The sequence below is a fragment of the Leguminivora glycinivorella genome, chromosome 10 (assembly GCF_023078275.1).
Source record: "Leguminivora glycinivorella isolate SPB_JAAS2020 chromosome 10, LegGlyc_1.1, whole genome shotgun sequence".
NCBI classification, from domain to species: domain Eukaryota; kingdom Metazoa; phylum Arthropoda; class Insecta; order Lepidoptera; family Tortricidae; genus Leguminivora; species Leguminivora glycinivorella.
Window position 1 is genome coordinate 9,490,520 of NC_062980.1, and position 19,641 is coordinate 9,510,160.

At 39.7% G+C, this 19,641-nt stretch overlaps 2 protein-coding genes across 2 annotated transcripts; both read right to left on the minus strand.

Moving 5' to 3' along the window:
* Window positions 1-4,081: 4,081 nt before the first annotated feature.
* Window positions 4,082-10,556, minus strand: LOC125230507 (acyl-CoA Delta-9 desaturase-like). The gene is made up of 7 exons (XM_048135680.1): window positions 10,468-10,556; window positions 9,203-9,430; window positions 8,537-8,667; window positions 7,762-7,967; window positions 6,870-7,055; window positions 5,107-5,263; window positions 4,082-4,345 (listed from the first exon to the last, which is right to left on the minus strand). The coding sequence occupies exons 2-7, from the start codon at window positions 9,426-9,428 to the stop codon at window positions 4,163-4,165; spliced, it is 1,089 nt and encodes a 362-aa protein (XP_047991637.1). The 5' UTR covers window positions 9,429-9,430; window positions 10,468-10,556; the 3' UTR covers window positions 4,082-4,162.
* A 2,063-nt stretch (window positions 10,557-12,619) lies between these two features.
* Window positions 12,620-18,963, minus strand: LOC125230360. The gene is made up of 3 exons (XM_048135497.1): window positions 18,904-18,963; window positions 13,836-15,345; window positions 12,620-13,656 (listed from the first exon to the last, which is right to left on the minus strand). Exons 1-3 carry the CDS (start codon window positions 18,961-18,963, stop codon window positions 12,620-12,622), a joined length of 2,607 nt encoding a protein of 868 aa, XP_047991454.1.
* Between the last annotated feature and the right edge of the window lie 678 nt (window positions 18,964-19,641).

A 19,641-nucleotide genomic window follows, 5' to 3' on the forward strand; every position in this document is an offset into this window, starting at 1 on the left:
GCTCGGCTGTCTTCCATTCGCCCTGTTTTGCCATATCCGAAAACGACATATTTTTCTCGTTTAATCTCACCGGCGATTTATTGGTAGCTTCAAGACTAGGTACGCAAGTTAGATGATTTGTTATCGCACGGCCGGCAGCGCTGTCGCTAGCGCTCACAGTTTGTTGTTTACCGGTTTGCGCTCCGGCGTTCGAAGATGGCTGCCGCGGGCACGGGGGAGGGGAGTGGGGCGATGCATGTGATGAGTGCGGAGGCACAGCGATGTCGTCGTGTTGGACAACCGAATCGTCTATTCGTTGAAGCGATGACAGCGGAGATGGCGAAATATTACGACTATCTGAGTTAGAGGGAGACGGAGTTGTTTTGCTCTGATCGTCAGTTGATTTATTCAACGATGACAAGTCGATATGCGCCAATCCTATTGGCCCGCTGTCCAAACCTGCACCAGCGCGACGTCTTATCGTGATATTTGAAATGCCAACGTCTTGATAACAACGGTCAACATTTGTACACAAAGCTGGCGGTGACTCTTTTTGGATCTTGGTAAAGGTTTCCAAGTATTCCATGGTGACATATTGCGACTTAATCATTCGTAAATCGTTCTTGAGTGACACTATATCCTTTAAAAGTGAAGTAACATCCACCGAATCGAAGTCTATTGGCGGTAATTTCTTCAGATCACGAGCCACAAACACGGGCATAGAATCTGGTTCCGTAATCTTTAGTAAGTCCAGTATGTCGTCTATATCACGGCGTTCCTGGCCCTCTTTCCTTCTAATTATTTTTCGCTTACGCGCCGGCACTGATTGAAACAGCAAGTCCTTGGCGGTTTTGATGTCACGCGTAGTGAAAAATTCAACGCAGATTCGGCACATACTATCGTTGTCCATAACATGAAGTTTATTGACCATAAAAGCCAATAATTCGTTCACTACTAGATTACAATTGTTACACTTTACGATGTCAGCCATATTGCAGCGATTAGCGGTTCGCGCCGCACCCGAGACGCCCGAATGCGCGCGAGCGACTGAAATAATAAAATACACATGTACTTACGCAGTGTAAATAAAATTCATAGCTTACAATTAATCTTGCACCACATATAAACTTTCATTTTTTTATTTCCTTAGAAGTAAAATTTTTGAAAGTCGCTTATTACGTCAAGTATACAATATACACGTAGCGTAATGTAGAAAATTCAAGTTCTTAGCTTTTATAGACCCGGAATATTCCAATTCTACTAATGCTCTTATCGAAACTTTAAGTCGGTCTGGCGGATGGCTGGGTCCATCCGATTGGTCTGGCTGCTTACAAACGGTCTAGTTACAGGTCCCTGCGTATCATATATCAAAATCAGGCTTGAGAAAATGAGGTAAGTTAGAGTCGTTTTTTGCCAACTATGGGCCGAACTGAAAATATGCGAACTTGCCCAAAGAAGAGATATCAGCCAATGGAAATGTTGAATTTCACGTCTCATTTACTCACAAACTTGTTTGGCACTAAAAAAGGCGCGAAAGTCAAATTTTCTATGGGATTCGCGCCAACATTTTCAATCATTTTTTTCCGCCAACGACAAGGTTTAAGAAGGCACGCGTTTTATAAACACAATTAGCTGGTGAGCCCTACATTTTAGTGCTAAGATTTGGTCGACCATTTATACCTAAATCTAAGTTTAATATGGAACCCAAAAAATAGCAAAAATGGGTAATCTGCCTCTACTCATACCTATTTAATCAACGATATGTATGAGTAGAGGTATAGAATTATAGATCCATTACGGTTACGCTATGAGCTACCTGCCAATATACAGATATGGGACACCGCTAAGCCTGCACGGCTATCAAGTTTACAGTACTTAAACACTGATGCGGGGTATAATAGGTTGGGTCTGAACCGAGCTCGATATCACGATAATTACACACGCTCCTGCTAACGATATTAAACGTATGGACTGAATGTTCGTGAACTGGTATTCCATAAGTAATGAGCGCTCCTAAAACCATAAGATCTTTTTAATACTAATCGCATGGGCAAACATTACAAACAAATGTGGTCATTGTTGTTGGTCGCCTATGTACGCCTTAAGCGAAGTTATATTACGCGCTTTGCAGATTCTATGAAAACCTGTCCATGTTTGAAAAACCTCATATATGACGTTCTTAGAGAAAACCTCGACAGAGGTTTATTCCACTCTTTCCAATGCTGTGCTGGTAAATCTATAAAATGAATATAGGTTAGGTATAACCTTACTTATCTTATCAGAGTCACGGAGAACTATAACATAACAATTCTACACCATGTAAGTATAGTACTCGTCAGGCTCGGGTCCAGATCTAGGTGGGGCGGCCCAAGCTAATGCTCCGAGCGTCAGTCCAGGGGGCGGCAAATTCCAACTTCGAAAAGTTTAAGGGGTGCCACATTTTTCTGATTCTTACGCAGATACTTACGTTCTAATCTAAATCGCGTGTCTGTTCCATTCGCTAATCTATTCCTCACATAGAGTGTAGTATAGATAGCTGACCCAGATGACCACTGTCGTTGCCACCCTTAGCAACGATTGCATTGCATTAATTATTGTTCCTTAATGGAAGGACGTATCGATTTTCGCTTATCGCTTACACGCCGACTGCGTTTATCATTGGAAAAAGATTCCACGCTCGTTTCGCTCGTTTTATTTACCGTAATTATTTTTAATCTTAGGTATCCATAGATTACCTATTTTAATTATTAACTTCGTCGTATACCTATATTCTCAGGTAATGTTAATAAGTACTTATCAAATAAGGTAACACGGGGAAATATTGAATAAGACCTACGAGTATTCACCCTTCGGGTTGGAAGGTCAGATGGCAGTCGCTTTCGTCAAAATAGTTCCTACGCCAAATCGTATCGTATCGTATATCGTATTAGTTGTCAAAGCTGACCCCAGGCCCCCATGAGCAATGCCATATGTTATCTTGGGCTATGTTTCCTTATTCAAAATATTGGGTAATTAAGAAAATAAGTCATACCAAACCCTCATAACAACTTTCGAGTGTAGTTTTATTTGCGTTAGTTTAATATATTTCCCTCCTTCAATGTAATATATTTATAACTTCCTTAAAAAAAAGTAATAAAAGAAATTTACCATATTTCTTTTCTAGTTTAATATAAAAATAACAGTTACAATTTTTTGGTAAATTTAGCAATAAAATAATTTATGCTCATTTAAAAGCTATAGGTACTTAGAATTAAAACTCCAACTTAGTTTGAAAAAAAAAAATCTACTAAACTTTTGTAAGAGTAATATGCTTATTATTACTTATGACGACTGATGAGATCAAATATTATCGTTGGAAAGATTTTGCAAACAAAATACATAATATAAGCTTTAATCTTAATAATTTGAACTTTTGAATACCAAGTTGGAGTTGTGAGTGGGAGTTTGGGACACTTTATTTCAACATTTTAAATATTAACTTATTAGATAGGTACCTACCTGCATAGCATACCTACTACATAAAGTCAACAGTGCTGTAGGTAGAAGTGGCCAAATTTACAATTACGTGCCATTTACTACAGGTTTTGCTCGACGGAGTATCAAAGAAATTGATTATCTTACGCCGTGTCTTGCGTGGGCGACGGTCGCGCGACCGTCGCCGTCGCGTCTCATACTTCCATATCGATAAGGTTTGAATTCGTATGCGTCGCATCGCCGTCGCGCGACCATCGCGCGACCGTCGCCCACGCAAGCCACGGCGTTAGACAGTATGTAAGTAAGTACTTTAAAAAAAATTAAAAATCTTAAATACCTACGGTTTTCTAAATCAGCAATTCCCGTCAACTTTGTACAAAAATTAAGGGAAAAGTTAAATTTGTTTTTATTAATTCCTATTTTGTTACCAAGATTTTGTTGATGAATTGAGATTTTATTAAGTTTTATTTCGTCATTAAGGTTCTCTAGTATCTATATTTTCTTAATTATAACAATTATCCTGTATATATCTTACGAAAGTCGAATTATATTACTAAATGTTGGTAACAAAATAGGATCAATTAAAATTTGCTGACGTGGCATTGTACAAAGTTGACGGGAATTGCTCAAATATTCAAAATCTGAAAAATTATGCTTCCAGAAATAAATTACCAATTTTTGCAATGAATTTCCCATGTCCTAAAGTTTTTCAACCGCATTTGACTTTCTCTCCTCTCTCCGTGTTGCTGACGGCTCCAAGTTTCTCCTTCAGCTTCTCCGTGAATTCAGGATCGTCCCAGCCCCAGAGTTGGTGACTGCCGTCTCCGGTACGTTGCGATCGTTGTTTCACTATCTCAGGGGTAACGCTCTTCAGGTCGTATGCTTGCCCGATCTGAAAAACAAACATAAGCATTAAATTGTGTATGCATAGCTACGGGTAAGTCGGGGAACCTGATATTCTACTCGGAATTTACCAGTTCGAAAGAACAGTGCAAAAATCGTAAGAGAAAAGCACGGTGCCCGGCAGAAATGACTAAATGGGGCTTTCTATTTCTGAAAGGCCTTATACTTCAAGTGCGACGTCCCAGGGCCCTTTAGACGTGGACCACCACAAGTGTTTTGATGGCATTTCTTTGTTGAATGAATAAAATAGGTATTTGGTCACCAAACCGATAAGTTTTTTTTATATCATAGCTTCATGATAGCTTCCATACGCACCTAAGTGTGAGAAGACGTTTTAAAACCGTAGCACTAAAAATAATTGTATTTTCTAATATTAACTCATGATTCATGACGCGTTACACGGGTTTCTCATGAAACGCGAAAGTATTGAAATTACTTAATCAGCTTATAATGAGACGACTCATATTCCAAAATTTAAGTTCAAGCACGTACTTATAGAAAGTCTAAAGGTGGATGCCAAAAATATTAGGGGTCCACATTTCATGGTCCCCTCATTATAGACGTCTGTGAGTGAATTTAGAATTGTGAAATAATATAAAATTGTGCACAAGTACCTTCTAAAATTTAAGTTCCAATATACGAGTATGTACAAGCACGTAAGTAGGTCAGGGAGCACCTGGTCCCCCATTATACAATATTAGTATCTATTACGTATCTAAGTAAATTTCGATATTATAAAATTGAGCATACCTTAGCCATAGCTTCAATGAAAACGATGGTGGGAGTGAGCATATTGTACAGAGGCAGCTCCGTCGCGCGGTAGTCCCAAGGGAATGTGTGGTGGTAGTTGTGGAAGCCTTCGACGCACACCATCCAAACAGCCAGGTTTTCACGAGGGTTCAGTGACCTGGAAAGAAGAGTTTTTGAAATATTCGTGTAATTATAGACTGAAAACCATCTTGGATGAGCCGATTGGATTTTACAGCTGGGAATTTACTTCCACTCCTTGGAAGAAGAGATTTTTTTTAATTCTTTGTTCTGAGGCGTATTTCCTTCTTCCAAATGTCCGTTTATGTCGTTAGGTGTTAGGTATTTTAAAGGTGGATAGGTTATTCGTTTCACGTCAGAAATAACAATATTTGATGTTACACATTGAACATGACATGATAAACATGGAAAACTATATACTTAAAAACTAGTGGTGCTTAGTTATGAGTACCTATTGGTCATACCATAACTGATAACAATAATATCAATTATCAACTCTATTTCAGCTCGATTAATATTCGATTGTATGCCGGATTAATTACGTAGTTAGTGTAAGTAATTGTATTGAATTATGCAGTAATTGAAACAGTTGAAACGTGCTTCAGTTTATAGGACATCCGTAGGACTTGGGCAATTAGCATACATTAACATCCAATTGAGTCATTGTTTGTTATACGCGCTTTCTTTTGTTTTGTGGATTTTCGTAATTAATTACATTTCTATAATTTCGACATCATTTTGCTACTACGTAAGTTTTCCACAGGCTGTCTACATCATTATTATGCAAGATGTTATTCGTATACGCGCCGTCAAATAAGTCTAAAAATGCTTTTAAGACTCCTCTCTATTTCTTACGTGACGATGCAACTCCGGCGAACTCGTAGTAGTAATAAGACAACGTCTACCTCGACTAGTAATTGCCGCAGTATATTCTGTATTAGGTAAGAACTAGTATTTATATCTAGTGTTCCAAGTCGGCAAAAATGTTCCTTTTTGATATTCCAGGTTTAAGCAGTTCAGTAGTCAGTTTGAATAGAATACGAAGGTAATAAAATTGTACTTATAATGCGTTAATCTCTCGCGTTGTTCATGAACATTGCACATTTTGCACTATTTAGCATAAAATACGAGTGTAAGTTAAAGTATAAAGAAACATAATAAAAACAAATAAAATTAGGGCCTTAAATAAAATTAAAAACTAAAGCTAAAATCTAAACTTATAAATTAACATACAAACTAAAATTACCCTAAAAACAAACGTTCATACTAAAATTTAATAAATCTTAAAAGTATAAAAAGTTTAAAAAAACCGCTCCCTGCCGTTCCCGGTGCAAAAACTCACATAACGCTTACCGCATTACCGCGTTGAATGACTATGGAAATGGAAAGCTTTTGCACCAGGAACGATTCGGAGCAAGCGTCTTCTCCTTTTTGTCCTAAAATGCACATTTCTCCTTTATTTGCACTCCCGGATCTAACACCTAGTATCCAAAGACGTGAGCAAAGCTGTTGACGCTCCACACGACGTTGATGCCGCAGGTGTACCGCAGAATGGTGGGTATGAGGAAAGCGTTCATCCAGGTCTCGTTCCAGCAGTATACGGGGATGACTATGCGAAACAGAGGAGTGGCACCAGCGTCACTACTATGTTATATCTATCTAGTGCTCCAAGCTGAGAAAAGAGCCTCCATTTTGACATCCCAGCAGTAACTAAAGTAATCAAATTTAAATAAGAAGGCACTGACTTGTCATAAGGCCTGTAGCCGAAGACATGAGCGAAGCTGTTGACGCTCCACACGACGTTGATGCCGCAGGTGTACCGCAGAATGGTGGGGATGAGGAAAGCGTTCATCCAGGTCTCGTTCCAGCAGTATACTGGGATGACTGTGGGGAGCACGAAGCAGAGGAGCGGCATCAGCTTCAGGTAATGTCTGTGAAAAAAAAACATAGATATAATTATTAGGTATGTTGCTAGAGAAACACAGACATGATAAAAATCGTGCAGAATGGATCAAAATTTCTACACTGAACAATTGGTCAATAATACCTGTGGTCGCGTATAGAAAGCCAAGAATGCCGATTTCGTTTACCTACTCTTATTACCATCAGCTGGTGCATTCTAAATTCTAATTATGGCAATGATATACATGACAATATACCTAGGTATGTCACGTTGTTTCAATTTGTGAAGATTTATGATGGCGATGACACCGATCATGACATTCCTTAGAAATAATTATCTTGTACTTATGTTTTACTAGTAACCGCGGAATTTATACCGTGTTGCCTGAAAGTTGAATGTCCTATTCATGTTCAATGTTCTCAACATGATTAATAGTCAAATATATGCAAATAGTTTCAGCATCATAAACAAATTCAAACACGGAGAGTATGGATGGATAGTTTTGCTTACTTTTACTGCCACATGACTATTTGGATCCGCGTCATCCGCAAAGGTCTCTAAGTTCAATGTGCTTCCTTCCCTTGATGATCTCCGGGCTCTTCTTGACGTAAAGTCAGTCGACGTGGGAGAAAAAGAGGCCTCGTTCAGCGTTGTGAGGGTCGGCGTCCATGTCGAGTATATGGATATATATGATGGCGTTCAAAGACGCGTTACTAAAAATAATATTTCCTTACTTTTTCTGCCACATGACGACAGGATCAGCGTAAAGGTCAGTAAGGTCAATGCGCTTGCCGCCTTCGATGACCTCTGGGCTCTTCTTGACGCAGAGCCAACCCATGTGGGAGAAGAAAAGGCCTCGTTCAGCGTTGTGGGGGTCAGCGTCCGTGTCCGCGTACTTATGGTGCGTGCGGTGGTCGCGGGCCCATTCGAAAATGCAATCCTAAAGAAAAATTCACCAAACATCATTGTTTATTATCATGCATAAAACATCATTGTTTATTATTGGTGTGTTTGATTGCGGACACCAGGGGAGATGAGTACACTTCACAGAGCTGACAATAACTGAAATTTAAAAAAAGGATGTACATATTTTGATGGCAGCGGGTGACCCAGAGAGTTAACCCTATAAATAACAAAGTGTGGGGATGTTCGAGAATGGATAGGTAAATTGTTGTGACAGTCGCTACTACACTGACATGACACAACGGCTGACAAAATACTCCATAATAATTATGCGCTGATAGCTGTTTAGTCAGGATTAGACGAGCAATGTCTGATGATTGTGGAAATTATAGGTACGTCTACAAAAGTATGTGATAGGATGAACAGGGAGGAAGCTTGAGCTGAACGAATAGACAATCATGGAGGCATTGGAGGCTGTAGGATTGATGTTTGAATAAAAAATACTGATTCTGACCAGCATCTTGAACTTATTTAAGTATATACATACTTAGATTTGGTTTTAGAGAACCCCTTATGTACGTCCATGAGTTATTGACTAGATTTTACCTGGAATCCCATGGTCTGCCACAGCATCAGAACGATCCTTAGAGGGGTCTTAGCTTTGAAGCTGCGGTGGGTCCAAAGGCGATGGGAACCAGCACCTATGCCGATGGCGCACATCAGGTGCACTGCGAATGCTGCAACAAAAATACTCCAATACAAATATTTAGAATTTGATGAACTTTATCTGTCTTTAGAATTGTAGCCATAAGGGTGCTACCAATTAGAACTAGCTAACTAAGTAATTAGAAAATGTCTAGAAAGTTTGGACTGAGTGCAATATTACGTGAGTGTCTTATGGTACAATTGGGTAAAGATGGAACTAAAAATAATTCTAAATAATTTCTGAAAATGTGAGTAGGCGCGGGTGATGCCTTGGCTTAAAATCCTTACCCCCTTATTCATAAACGTTCACTAAAGTTATCAAGCCGATAAAGTTCGTTTGTCCCTTTCTATCACACCAATACATCGGAAAGGGGATTAGAATATAGTGATGCAAATAATAACGAAAAGAAATTACCGTCTGCAAATTCACCGACGTTAATACGACGAGATACAATCCGTGCAGAGACGTGATATATAGTATCTTCAGCTATTTCATTGATTAGTCTAATCTAAACACTAGTTACTCGTAAAACCCGAATCTTCCCACAAACAGTTACTAAAACTTACCAAACACATTAGTCTGCCATTTCGCCGAGGTAAACACCAGGTACAATCCGTACAGAGACGCGATGTGCAGATACAGGAACCAGATGATGTTGCCCCACACATATTCGTGCTTCTTCGGCGTGGCCTTCTTCAGAACGGAGACATCCTTGTCCAAACCCAGGTCAGCGGTCTGCGTATCGGATTCGAACACGACCCCGCTGGGGATTGGGTCTACTTGAGGTGGCATATCTGCAGACAAATATAGTTAATTAAGGAAATTTCTACTTTTAGGATATACCAATTAATTAGGCCGTTTCAAGCCATTGTGAGTCACACAATTCCCTTTTCGCACATGTATCGTACGACGTTTTTCAGATGACCCTCCGAAGTTTCGACCTGACAAGAAATGAACCACATGGTGAAGTAGAACCACCACCAGTGCGTAAAATGCACCATCTGTACTGAAATATATATTTCTATGATATTTTTTATTCACTTAACTTCTTTAAGCACTAACATTGCTGAACATCTGTTTTGGCACCTACTGTAAGATTCTGTTGCTTACTTTCCGTTCTAATATTGCTATCGACTTTTTTAAGAGGGTTAGCAATGTCAGCATTACATACTGATTTACTGATACATACTTGCACGCTGAACAATATTTAGTACTTAAATACAGTACCGGTCAAAAATTTAAGTTCACTCCTTGTTTTCAGTACAATTGACTGCTTTAGAGAGATAGTTTTTTGTAGTTCAGACGTCAAAATTTGTTTCGTAAACAATTTATATTTTTTTAACATCTGTTTCCCTCAAATCTTATAGGCTAAATAATTATTTGGCCTATATTATCTGGCTAAAACTGTGTTTCGTGTAAAGATGTGTCTCAATTAGTGGCAAAGGCAAGGCCATAAATATAATGCCCATTTTGCCGTCATGTTTATTAGATTTTAGTGAAAGAAAGGTACGTGAATTGTGTCTAACTAGTAAAAAAAATCTCCACAAAACAATAAATATAAGTTGAAAACATATTTCGACTACCAAACCGAAGATAATTATCGTACAAAAGTACTCATTTGTACCGAAATCAAAGGGTGAACTCAAACTTTTGACCGGTACTGTAATAAATAAATAATTGGAAAAAATATTATTGTTCCCATACAAAAAAAAAATCTTTAGCCGCTGACGCCCCACACCGTCAGCAAAATCAGTAGGTAGTTCTAAAAATAATTGCCAAATTGAAATTAATTTATGAGACGGCGAAAAACACAGTGCATAGTTTAACAAACCAGTAGTCGCGGTCCGTATAATCCGTGAGTTTGACGACCGCAGCACTTGTTATTCTAAGAAATACTAATGATCGGCATTTTCGACCTCTATTTATATACAACCACAAACAATAGTAATCAACCCAATATTTAAATCACAATAGGTCAGCTTTTGTAATTTATAAGGGAGCTACAAATTACAATACAATTGTTGGCTGTGCCTATTACAGATTATATATTAATTACCTACTTCAGTACCTATTTCAGAACACTCGACTGTTATTAATATTAAGCACGTCTTATGATTTATTAGACGTAAGTACAAAGAAATTAGGTAACTTACCACCGACCGGCTTTGACGACCGGTCTGGCGCAGTTGCTAGTGACCCTGCCTGCTAACCCGCGGTCCTGGGTTCGAATCCCGGTAAGGGCATTTATTTGTGTGATGAGCACAGATATTTGTTCCTGAGTCATGGATGTTTTCTATGTATATGTACATATAAGTATGTATTTATATATTTAAGTATGTATATATCGTCGCTTCTTAGCACCCATAGTACAAGCTTTGCTTAGTTTTAGGCTAAGTTGATCTGTGTAAGGTGTCCCCATATTTATTTATTTATTTATTTACTTAATTACATTTGATTAATCAAAAAAAATATCTAATAAACGCTTCAGAATGCACAAACGCTCACGATAATATCTGTTTCATAGCTATGTATCTCTATCGCTCTTGCGTATTAGCGCGACAGAGCCAGACTGCATTTCTGTCGGCGTCGACGATTGCCATTCGGCTACGCCGGCAGGCCGCGTAGCCAACGTGCTAATCGTGGGCGCGAACGAAACGTGTTCGTCGAAGAGTGATAGAGAGAAACTATGTTTCGGTAGTGCAAGCGATAGTCTCCTAGAGTAGGCCGGCTGCTAGCATGAGTTTGCGTTCTCACGCGCGATACACACCATACGCATACGAGTACATCCAAGTATGGAGTCGCGTGAGATCGCAACTCATGGTAGCCCGTCGGACGATCACTCTAGTGTGTAAATATACTCTGGTGACATGCTCTATTATCAGCCGGTGCGCAAAGGGCAATCATTTTCGCGCACCTCGGATGGCCGCGGCCCCGTGACTGCTGCAACTGCATGCAATTTCCGATGCACCACCGCTCAACCCAACTAGTCAAATGACTTCACTTCTAAATGTGACATATGTATCGAGTATAATCATTTCAACGAACTACGACCCTTAATAAGTTTTTTGCAAAATTTTGGCACAAGCTTTAATCGCTGACTGTGCCTTTCTTTCAACAGTCATCTACTGCTCTACGAGACATTTCTAAAAACCCCTTACTCGATGGGGATACGACGAAACGCTTTCATAAGTTTCTATTGACCATTACCTTTCTTTGCTCCATCATCAGGGCCATCAGCTCCTGTGATCATCAGATCAGCTCCATGATACCATAATATTGCATTGTCACGTGATTTACATGTCTGCAAAATTTCAGCTAAATCGGAAACCGGGAAGTGCGTCAAATTTAGCTTCTACGTTTTGACCCAAACTAACATACACATACACATTACATAACATACACATAACATAACATATACATTGTATATAAACTGTTGTACACAATAAAGTGATTACTACTACTACTACATACTAACAAGAGTAACAAGGCAAGTTAAATAAAAGCTTGTAATTAAAACCAGCCAAGAGCGTGTCGGGCCACGCTCAGTGTAGGGTTCCGTAGTTTTCCGTATTTTTCTCAAAAACTACTGAGCCTATCAAGTTCAAAACAATTTTCCTAGAAAGTCTTTATAAAGTTCTACTTTTGTGATTTTTTTCATATTTTTAACCGCCGCCTCAAATCTCTCAAGGAAGGTGGTTTTCAAGTCGTCTGTATGTTTTTTTTATATTTTTTTTTAATGTTTGTTCCACGATATCCCTGTCGTTACTGGACCGATTTTGAATTTTTTGATTGAATGTATATGCATACAGATTGGTCCCATTTTTCTCAGAACCCAGTTCTGATGATGGGATCCTGGAGAAATCGAGGGAACTCCTCAAATCTGAAAGGCATACATGTGGTGATTTTTGTGTTTTTAATGGAACAGCATGCATTTACGTACGGGACAGTGACATTTGGTTCTTCTTTGTCCTACCCTTTTCCCATTATTTGGGGTCGGGTCTCCTCACTCGTCTGCGCCAGGATACTCTGTCCTGGATTGTCTTTTCAGGCAAATGGGCTTCCTTGAGGTCTCTTTGTATTTTTTCAGACCACCAGGTTAGTGGCGGGCGGCCTCCACCTCTTTTCCGCTCAGGCAAACCTAGTGCAATCTGAACCACATGGTCCTCACTGCGTCTTTTGATATGTCCGTACCACCTGAGACGGTTCTCGGTGAGTTTCTGGGCGATTGGTGCGACTTTAAAGCTGCCTCTTATATATTCGTTGCGCACTTTATCGAGCCGAGTCACACCTCCCGCCCATCTCAACATCTTCATCTCATTGACGTGGACCTTATGTTCGTGGATTTTCTTGACTGTCCAGCATTCGGATCCGTACAATAGGGCTGGGCGAACTGCAGTTTTGTACACTTTGCCCTTCACCCTTACGGGCATACGATGATCACACAGTACTCCTGTCAGCGTTCTCCATTTTTGCCACGCGACACTTATGCGATGTGTCACGTCGTCATCCACGTTTGCATCTGGTGTTAGCATGGAGCCCAGATATTTGAACTTCCTCACTGTTGGTATGGGTGTTGTACCGATGTGTATTGTGTCTTGCTTTGTGTTTCCACTGAAGGAGCATTGCATGTGTTCGGTTTTGCTCCTACTAACACGTAGGCCGTACTTTTCCAGGGACTGTGTCCACATATTGAGGAGTTCCTGCAGATGTTGTGCAGTATTTGCGGCTAGTACAACATCGTCTGCATACAGCATAGTCCATGGTAACGGTGCCGGTATGTCCTTAGTGAGGTAATCCATCACCAGATTAAAAAGTAAAGGGCTCAGCGCAGAACCCTGGTGGACGCCTACTTTAACCTCAAAAGCTTTGCTTAGACCCAGGCTTCGAACTTTTGTGGTAGCACCGTAGTACATGTCCTGAATAATCTGGATGTAGTATTCCGGTACGTTTTGGGCTCGAAGTGCTTGCCATACAAGTTTACGTGGCACGCGGTCAAACGCCTTTTCAAGGTCGATGAATGCTAGATGTAGGTCTACTTTATTGATTTTATGCTTTTCCATCAAGATTCTGATCGCTTGTATGGCGTCGGTGGTGGATTTGGAAGCAGTGAACCCAAACTGACATGGAGATATCCTGATGAGCGATGTTTGTTAATGATCCGTTCCCATATTTTCAGCGTATGCGAGGTAAGTTTTATACCTCTATAATTTTCGCACTCTGCCACGTCTCCTTTATTTTTGTAGAAGGGCAGTAAGTAGCTTTTTCGCCACGACTCCGGGATATTTTTGGTGGTTAAGATGGCGTTAAACAGCCTGGTCAGCCAGGTTACTGCCGGCGGGCCTAATCGCTTCCATAAGTCCGCCGGTACTTCGTCTGGGCCTAGGGCTTTACGATTTTTCATTGCTGTGATCGCTAGTTTGACCTCTCCTTCGGCCACATTTTTTATAGGACCATGTGTGGCATTTTGAGGTGCTGGTTCTTCATGTGGGAATTCCTCATTAAGTAGTTGCTCATAGTATTCTAACCACCTGTCGTTAATCTGTTCGTTGTTTGTGATTAGTTGATGATTTTTGTTCTTTATGTACTTATTTACTCTAATATCCATTGTTGACCTATGTCTAGTTTTAGCAATTTTGAGTACTTCAGTCTCATTTTTGGCGTTTTCCAAGTCGGCATAAAAAGCCTGATTTGAGTTGGCTCTCTCTTGTGCGACGGTTTGCTTCGCTAGTTTCTTTGCTTCTTTATATTTAATTCGATCTTCATCTGATTGGGAAGTTTGCCAAACCTTAAACTGGGATTTCTTAGCTGCCAAACTCTCATGCACCCTCTCATTCCACCATTTAGGATTTTTGCCGCCACTAAGAGGACCTTTGGACACACCTAAGATCTGTGTTGCTTTACTTTTACATTGTTCTTCAAATTTAGTCCACATGTGGTCAGCGCACTCATAGTCTATATCCAAGTCAGCCTCGAGGTACTTTCTCATCTCATCAATTAGTGTGTCGCCTTTAGAGCTATCTAGTGCCCCCCACTTAGTTCTAGGAGATCTATCCACTATTGTTCTAATGGGCTTTGGTAAATCGTAAACAGCCACGAGGATACGGTGCTGAGATGTTAGGGCCTCGCCTGGAATCACTTTGCAATCTCTAAACTTATGCTTAACAGTTATGTCTGAGACTATAAAGTCTATTTGTGAGACTTTTCCTGCGCATTTGTAGGTGATCAAATGTTCCAGTTTCTTTTGGAAGTTTGTATTAATCAGGCTTAACGAGTGTCTTGCCGCAAAATCTAGAATTGTTTCTCCTTGTTTGTTCACTTCACCCATTCCGTACCCTCCGTGGACAGTCTTCTCATATGCAGTGTTGCTAACTCCCACATGTCCATTCAGATCCCCTCCAATTATCTTGTATTCATTTATAGGTATGCTACGGATCAAATCATCGAAGTCATCCCAGAAATCAGATTTTTCTACATCTGTACACCCTGATTGTGGGGCGTAAGCTGAGATTATATTGGTGATCTGCTGGTCATCTAGAGCCAGTTTGATTGCAATTAAGCGGTCGCTCTTGCGTGTGATGTTTATTATTCGCGCTTTGAAGTTGTTGTCGAGCACTATTGCCACTCCGTTTCTTTTGTTGTCTGTGCCGTGATATATAACCTGATAGTCGTTTCCTATATCTTTGGATTTTGAGCCCTTCCACTTCGTTTCCTGTAAGCAGCAGATGTTAATGCGCCTTTTTTGTAAAATTTTGCTCAGTTCTTGACTCCTTCCTGTGAGAGACCCCAAGTTCCATGTTGCAAGTCTAAGCCTCTTGATGGTCAAATGCGAATGTTTGTTCTTGTCACATTTTTCGTCGCTTCGGGGGGACGCCCTAGTATTATTTGCACCTTGTATCGCATCATTCGCACTTGCGTCGCTTACGGGGTACGCCCTAATATTTTTGCCTTTTCTGACTTTACATGTAGGGGGGGGGGGGTTACTCTAATAAAACATTTTTTTTTATTTTTGCACTTTGTTGGCGTGATTGAAATACATATTGGTACTAAATTTCAGCTTTCTAGTGCTAACGGTTACTGAGATCGATTATCCGCGGACGGACGGCCAGACAGACATGGCGAAACTATAAGGGTTCCTAGTTACCCTACTACGGAACCCTAAAAAAAACACAAATTGCTATATTCAAGACTTTAGGTGGTAAGTAATTCTAATTTGTACACATTCTCCAGGCGACTTGCTGTATTTTGTGTCGGTCTGCAAAGTGCAATAGATTTCTGATTTTAAGTAAAAATAGGACCCTGAATTGAGTCGTCCAAAATAGATAAAATCTTTGATTCTCTTTTTGTATTGAGCTCGCCGGAGAGGTTTGAACTTTCGACCTACCGTGTGTTTTACCAAATTAAAGGATTAATTGAAAGTGCTCATTCACATCGACTCGACCACTTATTTTTAGTGCTCTTAAACATCGTTTTATCAAAGGAATTAATTATAGCAGAAGTAATCGCGTCGCTGTCGTACACAAGGTGCATAACATCTGTGCACCTGAAATTCAGGCGCGCCCCGTGAACGCTCAACGTAATTTCCTATGCACTGCGTTCTCGCTGACTAGCGAACCTTATATATACTCGCTTTTGCCCGCGGCTTCGCTCGCGTTAAATTCGAAAATTGCGGAATGCTCCATACAAACTTCCACCATCCCATTTTTAGGGAAATGGGGGGGTTAGAAAGAGACAAAAAGTGGCCTACGCGTCACTCTCCATCCCTCCATCTATCTCCATTAAAAAAATCACGTCAATTCGTCTCTCCGTTTTGCCGTGAAAGACGGACAAACAAACAGACACACACGCTTTCCCATTTATAATATTAGTATGGATTTAGGCACTATTTAGGCTTTGACGACCGGTCTGGTCTAGCGCGTAGTGACCCTGTCTGCTACGCTGCGGCCCCGGGTTCGAATCCCGGTAAGGGCATTTATTTGTGTGATGAGCACAGATATTTGTTCCTGCGTCATGGCTGTTTTCTATGTATATAAGTATTTGTATATTATATATATCGTTGTCCGAGTACCTGAAACACAAGCCATCTTGAGCTTACCGTGGAACTCAGTCAATCTGTGTAAGAATGTCCTATAATATTTATATTTATAATAATACTAGCTTTTGTCCGCGGCTTCGCTCGCGTTAGAAAGAGACAAAAGTAGCCTATGTCACTCTCCATCCCTTCAACTATCTCCACCGAAAAAATCACGTCGATTCGTGACTCCGTTTTGCCGTGAAAGACGGACAAACAAACAGACACACATACTTTCCCATTTATAATATAAGTATGGATTTGTTGATGTATCACGCATTTTCCCTATAAATTTAATATAATAAGTAAGAGTAGGTACAGTCGCCATGATAATAAATATCAGAGCAGGAAGTGCTCACAAATATCGGAACACGTCTCTATATATTTCCAAAACATTACTGCATGTTCTGATATTTTCAAGAAGCGGAGTGCTCCGATATATCAGATTGCGACTGTATCTACGTACATTGATTGGATAATTGTATTAGAAAGATAGTAAACACTGGACCCTGTTGGCAAGCCACTGATAATAATTAGTTCAGAAAAAGAAATTAGTACGAGCTAAGATATGACCCCAAGACCTCTTAATTGAAAGTCGCACGCCCTAAACCTTACCTAACCTTCAGGCTAGCAATGGTTAGAGGGCGATAATTTATAAGAATGATTAATTTACTACTGAAACTGGATAAAGCCTAATAAAATAATAAATAATCTTATCGTATCTCCCTGAGCAATCGCGTAAAATTATTCACTGTAAATATAGGAATTGGGATAACGCCGATACTCGTGAAGCGGCGTCAAAGAATATCGCTTCGCGCGAGTGGCCTGGGACTCGTAGCGTGAACACATGTGAGAGAATGAACAGAAACCTACCAGTGCAGTGGGCTGTGAAACGGAGATTTGTATTGAGTCGCCTTGAGATCACTCAGATTTTTCTACCTCGGTGGTTATTCTAGGGGACGTTTTCTAAACGTGAGATATCAAGACTGAGTGAGTACATTGTGTTCGTTATGTCGAGGAAGTCAAAACAAGGTTTAAACGAACGAGTTGAAGGGGAACTAATAAAATGGATCGTTGTCACTGGGCGCATCGATTAATGATGCGCTTTATGTTTATTTTTAACATGCAGAAAAGTCTGCTAACGATTCTAAACATTTTTATATTAAAGGAAATCGCTTTATGTTATCTGATATCGGATTTAGAGAATGAGTGAAACTGGTTCCTTCAGAAAATAAGTTGTGCTTAATAAGCTCTTAAGAGGATACGGTAGCGAAAATGCTAAAATGGAAAGGAGCCCCCCTTTCAACTTGGGAATTTTAGTTAAATATACAACTGTTATTAACTAGATTTATCGAAAAAAAATTGTCCATTAAGAACAACTCAGTCAAAAGATATTTCAAAAAAGTCTTTAAAATCGAGGTTCCGCTCTCGACTCTTTCCTCCTTCAAAACTTAATCAATCGGAACGAAATTTGAGAATCTGAATAACAATGAAATAAAACACAAAAGCTTAGAATCTGTGGCATAGAATCAGTGGCTTAGAATTAGTGGTATATGTCTTGTAGGTAGTTACAAAAAGGGTAACTTTTTTCTAATTTAGGAGTAATATAGGAAAACATGTCTGCGATATTTCTAATGGACGGGATTCGTTTTGTTAAGATATTTTGATATTCGGAAAACAAAGAGACAACGGGGTGTTGGGGGTCAGAGGCCATAGCGTTTGTACGGGAGTTGGGACATAAGCTGAGAGAGAGGACCTCCGATGCTCGTGCGGGCTCGTACCTGGTGCAAAGGTTGTCCATTGCCATCCAACGTGGCAATGCGGCAAGTTTGATGGGTACCTTTGCACCCGGTACAGCTCGCGGAAGTCTTTTTGATTAGTTTATATATTTTAATTTAGTTTTATTTAAATTTTTTAAGGTACTTTAGTTTTATATTTTATTTGTTTAAGATTGTACAATACTAGTAACTTTTTATTTATTGAATAAATTTCCTTTTTTTTCAGAAAAAATCTCCGGTTATTTTAGTTTAATTAAATAAGTAATTCAGAATACTTAGTCCCCAGATTCTAATAATGTTTCTTATCAGCTGTGTACACATTACTTTATGACAATATAAATAATTGCACGTCGTGGGATGAAATGAAAAGGCCATTAATCCGATAAGGTGTGGGAGTATATATCATATCATCGAGAATTACCTGCGAATTTACTGAGAGCTGGCTTTGAAAAGACTTAACACAGCTCATATGGCCGGTCATCTCGTGTAGGCAATTATTATAATTTTACTTTGTCTAACTATGATATCCTAATGATCCTGATCCTAATTATAATTAATCGAATTTAAAGCTCGCGTTTCCTAGGAAAGCGGTGTGCGGTCATATAGCGGACGTAGGCATACTATACTTCGTACTATGATGTATGTACGACGGCCACCATTATGATCGCATCGCTATTCTAGGAAACCAGATATTAATGATTTTTAGGATTTTCGGGGGCGAAAAATTGATCCAGCTTGTTCTTCTCTCGGAAAAAGTGCAATTATCAGTTTTATAATTATGTTATCCTAGTATAGCATTTCATATATATTACCAATTTCTTTGAGTACTTAGCTACGATATTTCTCAAATAAATTTATATTAAATGGTGAAAACACTTAAGTAGTAAATAATAGAAAAGCAATTTACTGTGTAGTAGTATTACATTTACGAAAGAGCCTTCTAGAGGGAGCCGTGGAAAGATGTGCTTGTACCATGAATTTTCGAAGCTTTACAATACTCGACTCGATATCGAAAACAGAAAATAACACCCATTGTATGGAGAACGCTTCCTCCAGCGCGCAAAAATGTTTTTTTCCACTATAAGACATGACGGGCGACACACTTGTAGGTGGACCCTCCTATTGCGCAATACACGGGCATCATTTCCACCAGCGAGTC

What these genes read in the sequence shown, in the direction of transcription:
- LOC125230507 (XM_048135680.1), bottom strand. Translation starts at nt 9,428, where the DNA reads ATGCCACCTCAAGTAGACCCAATCCCCAGCGGGGTCGTGTTCGAATCC. An exon ending in GTCGTCATGTGGCAGAAAAA is followed by an intron (nt 7,056 to 7,761) that starts GTAAGGAAATAT and finishes TTTTTTTCACAG; the next exon opens with ACATTACCTGAAGCTGATGC. An exon ending in GGCTACAGGCCTTATGACAA is followed by an intron (nt 5,264 to 6,869) that starts GTCAGTGCCTTC and finishes TCTTCTTTCCAG; the next exon opens with GTCACTGAACCCTCGTGAAA.
- LOC125230360 (XM_048135497.1), bottom strand. Translation starts at nt 18,963, where the DNA reads ATGACCGGCCATATGAGCTGTGTTAAGTCTTTTCAAAGCCAGCTCTCA. An exon ending in AGCTCTCAGTAAATTCGCAG is followed by an intron (nt 15,346 to 18,903) that starts GTAATTCTCGAT and finishes TGCTGCTTACAG; the next exon opens with GAAACGAAGTGGAAGGGCTC. An exon ending in AGAGTGCGAAAATTATAGAG is followed by an intron (nt 13,657 to 13,835) that starts GTATAAAACTTA and finishes ACCTACATCTAG; the next exon opens with CATTCATCGACCTTGAAAAG.